Source organism: Homarus americanus, unplaced genomic scaffold, assembly GCF_018991925.1.
Source record: "Homarus americanus isolate GMGI-L3 unplaced genomic scaffold, GMGI_Hamer_2.0 scaffold59303, whole genome shotgun sequence".
Lineage (NCBI taxonomy): Eukaryota > Metazoa > Arthropoda > Malacostraca > Decapoda > Nephropidae > Homarus > Homarus americanus.
Genome location: NW_024725323.1, coordinates 142,501 through 150,979, shown reverse-complemented (window position 1 = coordinate 150,979; position 8,479 = coordinate 142,501). Strand labels below are relative to the sequence as shown.

Genomic DNA, 8,479 nt, shown 5'->3' with positions numbered 1-8,479 from the left:
TACTTACCAGGAACCAGGCGGGGGCGGAGGATACAACCTCTATCCTGGGTACTAGTGGTGACACGGATACTACTGTTGACACGGGTACTAGTGGTGACACAGGTACTAGTGGTGACACAGGTACTAGTGGTGACACGGAACATATGCTGGAGGTGAGGCCAGCCGCTAGTGCTGACTCCTCCTTCACCATTGTGGGAGATGGTGACGAGGATGGTGACGGTGGAGGACGAGGATGGTGACGAGGATAGTGACGAGGACGATGATGGTGAGTTCCAGAGCAAATCTTCACAGGGAACTTGGTGACATCTGATGAAAGTTCACATCACCATCACCATCCTATAGCCTTCCTTTAGTGATGGTGATGATGCCTGACGATGGTGAACTCGATGGTGATGACACGAGGCACCATTACACATCACTTCTTCCTCACCAAGTGTCTCACCATTCACTCAATTGGTTCTTAGTATTTGTTATTCAATCACCTCTACTTCCTCTTATCATCTACGTTACTTATCACCGTTTATCACATTTTCCTTAAGGTACAATTTAAGGAATTAGTCATAAACGCACATGGGGGCATTGGTAGATGAAAAACGTACACATGGTAACGATGATGCACATGGCAAAGACGCACAACACACACACACACACACACACACACACACACACTCCGAATATTTTTTAATATAATAATGGTTGCCCCTCGTGTAACGAGGATGGCCAGCCCAAGGGCCACCTGGGCGTGAATTTGTTTAGGTGTAGAAGCTGTTACCAACACAACAACCACACCCTAGGTTAACAGGCTGCATGACCCAGTGTTTAAGGTGTAGAAGCTGTTGCCAACACAACAACCACACCCACTGGTTAACGAGCTGCATGACGTGTTTAGGTGTAGAAGCTGTTACCAACACAACAACCACACTCTGAGTTAACGAGCTGCATGACCTAGTGTCAAGGAATAGTCCGAGATGACCGGACAACTCGCCAACTGCACTGGCTAACATCCAGGTTCCCAATTACTGCTGCTGGGTAGACAGAGGCAAATGGCGTAAAGAAACTTGCCCATAGTTTCACCTAGCCCGGGGATCGAACCCGGGTCCACTTGCTTGCGAGGCGAGCATGCTGACCATTACACCACAGGGCGCTAGTGTGTAGTGTAATATATACACAAACACATAAAATACACACATAACGTACACACACAATGACGCACACAATGACGTCATCAGAAAAATCTCCCGGCAACAGCAATCGACTTCCTAGGCATAGACAGACAGACAGACAGACAGACAGACAGACAGATATAAACAAAACCTCTGCCGAAATAATCATAATAAGTAGAAATAGGACAACACAACATGGTGCAGAGGATGCTAACCCACACGTGCATTACGGTCGAAAACGCGATTCAAAAAACACAGCCACATCACCTCTCACACAAAGTGGTTCAGAGACGGGCGAAGCATCGAACAACACACGATTAACAGCGCCAAAACCAAACTAAAAAAATAAACGTGTAAAAAAAATGTTCTATCCCCCCCCCAAGTTCACTCTCGCTCATCTCGACTCCCTAGTTCAGAGGTTCGTGAAGCACCGAGCACAGCCATTAGTGGGTTCGGATTGCTCAATTGAAGCTTCAAAGAGAAAAGGTGTATTGATTAAACAGTAAGAAAAGACTCGGGCAGGTTACAGCACGGCAACGACTATATATAGAAATATGCTCTCTCTCTCTCTCTCTCTCAACTAAAGCAGATGGGGATGAAGTAACATGAATCAAAGGCGGAATGTGTGAACGAAGCAGCGAGTTTACATATATACAAGAAGATAAAATATATACCACAATCACTGACAACCACAATCACTAACAACCACAATCACTAACAACCACAATCACTAACAACCACAATCACTAACATCCATAACCACCAACAACCACTAACAACCACAATTTCAACCACAAACAACATAATGAGCCAAAAATCTATATACCCCCCCCCCCTCAGTGTTCAGATTAACCAATGTGTTCGAATCGTCAAATCTATCTATTTGTTATCTGATTACTAAAGCTTTTGTTCCTTCAAATTTAAGTTTTATCTTCTAGGACAGACAGACAGACAGACAGATCTCAGGTAACCAAGAGATAATCTCGGGTTAGATCAACATCACGTGGAGACTGTGAGACATCTCTTAAGTCTCCAGTATCTCTCTCTTCTCCTCCTCTTGTCTCCCATCCCGACAGCGTCTCCACCACCAAGTCTCCTCTTCTAGATAATGTTTAAGGCTTCAGGTTTCGGTTTCGAATTCTACATCTGCTTCGACTTTGTCCGGTTTCAAATTCTAGATCGAGTTTGTGGTCGGTTTCGGGTTCAGGTTCGATTTTGTGTTCGGGTTCAGTTTCGTTCAGATTCGGGTTCGGATTCGGGTTCAGTTTTGGATTCGGGTTCGATTTTGGGTATTGAGCGGAAGTTGACGATGATGGAGGTGCCGTATCAGCGAACACCTGCGGAGAGTAATGGTCGAAGCCTCCCATCACCTCTCATCGTCCCACACACACACACACACACACACACACCACACACACACACACACACACACACACACACACACACACCACACACACACACACACAACAACAACACACACACACACAACACACACACACAACACACACACAACACACCAGAACACACACACACACACCACACACACACACACACACACACACACACACACACACACACACACACACACACACACACACACACACACACGAGCTATAAACTAAACGAAGCTAATATCGGTCAGGGTGATATAAGAGCATTCAGCCTCCACCATAGAGTGCCAGTAACGCCATTACGTTACCACCCAGTTGCCCTCCTTACAGCTGCTGCGGTGAGTCGAGAGATGAACCCCCAACACACCTGAACCCCCAACACACCTGAACCCCCAACACACCTGAACACCCAACACGTGAACCCCCAACACACCTGAACCCCCAACACACCTGAGCCCCAACACACCTGGAACCCCAACACACCTGAGCCCCCAACACACCTGAACCCCAACACACTCTGAACCTCCAACACGGAGCCCCCCAACACACCTGAACCCCCAACACACCTGAACCCCAACACACCTGAACCCCCAACACACCTGAGCCCCCAACACACCTGAACCCCCAAAACACCTGGAGCCCCCAACACACCTGAGCCCCCAACACACCTGAACCCCACACACACCTGAACCCCAACACATCTGGAACCCCAAACACGTGAGCCCCCAACACACACTGAACCCCCAACACACCTGAACCCCCAACACACCTGAACCCCAACACATCTGAACCCCCAACACACCTGGGAGCCCCAACACACCTGAACCCCAACACACCTGGAGCCCCCAACACACCTGGAGCCCCCAACACACCTGAACCCCAACACACCTGAACCCCCAACACATCTGAACCCCCAACACACCTGAGCCCCCCAACACACCTGAACCCCCAACACACCTGAACCCCAACACACCTGAACCCCCAACACATCTGAACCCCAACACACCTGAGCCCCCAACACACCTGAACCCCCAACACACCTGAGCCCCCAACACACCTGAGCCCCCAACACACCTGAACCCCCAACACACCTGAACCCCAACACATCTGAACCTCCAACACGGTGCCCCAACACACCTGAACCCCCAACACACCTGAACCCCCAACACACCTAACCCCCAACACATCTGAACCCCAACACACCTGAGCCCCAACACACCTGAACCCCAACACACCTGAACCTCAAACACCTGAACCCCAACACACCTGAACCCCAACACACCTGAACCCCAACACACCTGAACCCCCAACACACCTGAACCCCAACACACCTGAACCCCCAACACACCTGAACCCCAACACACTGAACCCCCCAACACACCTGAACCCCAACACACCTGAACCCCAACACACCTGAACCCCCAACACTAAAACCCAACCACATAAAAGTGTATATCAGGTTCTTATCGTGTAGTGCCCCCGTGTTGACCCAGAACCAGGGGTGACCTCCCCCTCACGGCCTCCGAGAAAGAGGTCACCAACAGGAGAGGTCAGATGGTCGATTAAATTACTGGCCATAACAGCTGAAAGAACTAGCTGCTCTGAGTTAACCATTGGTGGTGGTGGTGGTTGTGGTGGTTGTGGCTGTGGTGGGGTTGTGGGTGGTGGTGGTTGTGGTGGTAGTGGTGGTGGTGGTTATAGTCAATCAAATTTGTGGTAGAAGAGGGTGTTGGATGTGGCGATGGTGGTAGAACTGTGGAATGGAGGGAAAGGGAAGGGGGGAGAGGGAGGGAGAGGGAGGGGAGGGAGAGGGAGAGGAGGGTTGAGGTAAACAGGGCCAGACAAGAGTCAACACACCTGTACTGCCACAATCACTCTAGGTGACCTTCCCTCACCCCTACTCCCTCACCCCTCCCCATTCTCCTCCTCCCTCCATTTCCCTCCCTCACCCCTCCCCATTCTCCCCTCCCTTTCCTCCCTCGCCCCTCTCCCTCCCTCCCTCTCCCATTCTCCCTCCCTTTCCTCCCCTCACCCCTCCCCCTCCCTTTCCTCCCCTCACCCCTCTCCCTCCCTCCTCCCCCATCTCCCTCCTGACCCTTCAATGCTTTGTCAACACACACGGAAGCAAGACACAAGACAAACGTGATAAATTAAAGGACGAAGAACAACAACAACAAGACAAAGAACAAGAACAAGAACAAGAACAAGAAGAACAAAAACAAGAAGAAGAAGAAGAAGCAGAAGAAGAAGAAGAAGAAGATGAAGAAGAAGAAGAAGATGAAGGAAAAATAAGAACAAGAAGAACAAAACAAGAAGAAGAAGAAGAAGAAGAAGAAGAAGAAGAAGAAAAAGAAACAAGAACAACAAAAAGAATAAGAATAAGAATAAGAAGAAGAAGAAGAAGAAGAAGAAGAAGAAGAAGAAGAAGATGGAAGAAAAAATAAGAACAAGAACAAGAAGAACAAAAACAAGAAGAAAAAAAAAGAACAAGAACAAGTAGAACAAAAAGAAGAAGAAGAAGAAGAAGAAGAAGAAGCAGAAGAAGATGGAAGAAAAAAATAAGAACAAGAAGAACAAAAACAACAAGACGAAGAACAACAAGAAGAACAAGAAGAACAACACCCCATCAAAGTGCCCGCAACACACCTTGTTAAACCACGGAATAAAAACGTCAACTCCGGCAAAGAAAACATATTCACCCGCCAAGTTAACTTTACATCTCACTCAGACAAGATTAACTTGGCTAACTTTTAAACTACTTAAAACTTTATGATAGTATAAGGAAAATAGAGTTAGTTAGATCCAAAGATCTCTCTCTCTCTCTCTCTCTCTCTCTCTCTCTCTCTCTCTCTCTCTTCTTTTTGCTAAACAGTTTCAGTCAGAGCCTTTAATAAGAGATTTGGGGCGTGGTCCAGAGGGGAAGGAAGGGGAAAGGAGGGGGGGGAAAGGGGGAGGGAGAAAGGGAGGGGGAGAAAGGAGGGGGAGGGGATGGGGGAGGAGAGGGGAGGGATGGGGAAGGAGGGAGGGATGGGGGGGAGGGGAGGGATGGGGGAGGGAGGGATGGGGAGGGAGGGATGGGGGGAGGAGGGGAGGGAGGGATGGGAAGGATGGGGAGGGGAGGGATGGGAAGGGATGGGGGAGGGGGAGGATGGGGAGGGGAGGGAGGGGAGAGGAGGGGAGGAGGGGAGGAGTAAGGGTTTGACCATGTAAGACAAGAGCGGATTTAAAACGAGTTCCTTTAAGGGTTATGACTAGACCGGTTCTTACCCCTTCCCTACCCACCTTCTAGACCAGGAGGGAGGGGGGAAGAGGGGAAGTGAGGAGAGGAATGGGATGGACAGCTGGTTTCACAGATCAGCTGATAACGAGGATGGGGGTGGAAATGAAGGAGGGAGGGAGGGGGAAAGGAGGAAAAGAAATTGAAGGATGCAAGGGAAGAGGGAGGGGAGGAGGAGGGAGAGGAGAATGTGGAAGTCAGCTGAAGATGGATGGATGGAAGGGAGAGAGATAAAGAGGGCTTAAGGGTACTGTTTACTTCTAACCTAACCTAACCCTAATCCAGACTATCCCTGACCTGACCTGACCTGACCACATCGGAGTAAAATAAAGAAATCTCTCTCTCTCTCTCTCTCTCTCTCTCAATCAGTAAGCCAGGGGGTTATGTCCCGCGCGGTGCCATCACAAAGTCCAAGCTGCCATCACAAAGTCCAAGCTGCCATCACAAAGTCCAAGCTGCCATCACAAAGTCCAAGCTGCCATCACAAAGTCCAAGCTGCCATCACAAAGTCCAAACTGCCATCAAAGTCCAAGCTGCCATCACAAAGTCCGCTGCCATCACAAAGTCCAAGCTGCCATCACAAAGTCCAAGCTGCCATCACAAAGTCCAAGCTGCCATCACAAAGTCCGCTGCCATCACAAAGTCCAAGCTGCCATCACAAAGTCCAAGCTGCCATCACAAAGTCCAAGCTGCCATCACAAAGTCCAAGCTGCCATCACAAAGCCCAAACTGCCATCACAAAACCCAAGCTGCCATCACAAAGTCCAAGTCCCAGCAGCCATCACAACAGGTGCGGTAGGTAACTAAGCCTCGTCAGCGATCAATACAGCAACCATACATAATTGGGTTGAATAAATAAAACCATTATGATTGGCTGCCTTAGCACAAGACAAACCACGAACGGGAGACGGAAAATAAAAAAGACGAAGATGAAGAATTAAGTGAAAAAACGAAATGTAAATAGCGAGAAGAAGAAGAATGACTAAGGAATGGAAGGAAAGACAAAACGATGGAGAATGAAAGAATGACAAGATAAATATGGAAACAAACATAAAACAAGAAAAAATAAACAGAAAAATGAGAAAAAGAATACAAACCCAGACGAAACATAAAGAAAGAATGAAGAATAAAGTAAGAATGAGAGAAAGAAAGATAAAAACACAAAAACGGATATGAAATACGACGTAAAATGAAAGATTAGTTTAAGGGAGGAAGAGGAAGGAGAGGGAAGGGAAGGAGGGAGGGGAAGAGTAGGAGAGGGAAGGGGGAAGAAGGAAGAGAAAGGGGAAAGGGAAAGAAGGAAGAGAAAGGGGAAAGGGAAAGATGGAAGAGAAAGGAGAAGAAGGAAGAGAAAGGGGAAGAGAAGAGGGAATCTTCCACTTAACCCAAAACAACGGGAGTTTAGGAAAGTTTTTTACTATAATATTCGACGATTGTTCCACGCCGACCCCAGGACCCGTAGCTTGTGACCCGTGTAACTTGTGACCCGTGTAACTTAGACCCGTGTAACTTAGACCGTGTAACTTCTAGACCCGTGTAACTTGTGACCTGTGTAACTTGTGACCCGTGTAACCTAGACCGGTAACTTGTGACCGTGTAACTTGTGACCTGTGTTACTTGTGACCCGTGTGTTACTTGTGACCCGTGTAACTTAGACCCTCTAACTCACACTACCTAGGGAGGGGGAGAGAAAGAAGGGGAGAAGGAAGGGGAGAGGAAAGGAGGGAATGGGGAGGAAAGGAGAGGGGGAGGAATGGGTGGAGGAAGGAAGGAGGGACGGATGGAAGGGAGATGGTGGAGGGAGGGACTGAAGGGGGATGGAAGGTGGGAAGGGGAGGGAAAGAGAGAAGGAAGGAAGGAAGGAAGGAAGGAAGGAGGGAAGGAGAGAGCCACATAGTCACAACATTGGACACAGTAATTGATGAGAGGCACCGTTTGTCAACAGGTATAGTCCTCTACCTGCTAAAACGCAATATCCACGCGTATGAGGGCATGGTGCGAGCTGATTGGTCTTTGTCCTTCACGATGATGTTACTTAGTACCCCACCCCCGGCAGTGAGGTTAGGATAGGTTAGGTTATGTTAGAGCGAAAGTGGACGGAAACCTCACTGTGGCACCAAGATGTCCGCCTCTCCCACTGTTCTACTGTCTATAGCTGTCACCGAGGTACTGACGTCACCTGTCGAACTAGTGACGTCATCCAGAGCTAGTGACGTCATCTGTCGAACTAGTGACGTCATCCAGAATTAGTGACGTCATTTCCTATACTTATAACGTCACCACAGGCCCACAAGAGGTCCTTATGGGGGTAATGACCATCCTGCAGCACATCCTGGTGTAAGAATCCCGTACACACACACACACACACACACACACACACACACACACACACACATACACACACTCACTCACTCACTCATCGCTCCAAGGCACCCCTGACAGGCTACAGGCATGGACTACGGAGAACAAGTTCACCATCAACCACCACCAAAACCGTAGTCATGCACATCAATACCGCCACCACTCCAGTGCAAACCCCAGCAGTCACAGTGGGTGCCCATCCTCTCCAGCTGGCAGTCTGCCAAACCTGGGTGTAACTATAGACAACAAACTTGACTGGAAGGCCCATGTAAATAACACAGTCAAGG

General features: G+C 48.8%; 1 protein-coding gene and 1 non-coding gene across 2 annotated transcripts in view; one reads left to right on the top strand and one right to left on the bottom strand.

Annotated features, from left to right (window-relative positions):
• The first annotated feature begins 210 nt into the window (after positions 1 to 210).
• The window catches only part of LOC121864792 (extensin-like), a 70,412-nt gene continuing 62,143 nt past the window's right edge, over positions 211 to 8,479 (top strand). Inside the window, exon 1 of the mRNA XM_042363958.1 lies at positions 211 to 265. Coding sequence (XP_042219892.1) covers positions 211 to 265 — 55 coding nt within the window. The remainder of the gene's footprint in view (positions 266 to 8,479) is intronic.
• Positions 1,071 to 1,144, bottom strand: Trnaa-cgc. Its single transcript has one exon. It is a non-coding gene; the product is annotated as a tRNA-Ala (tRNA).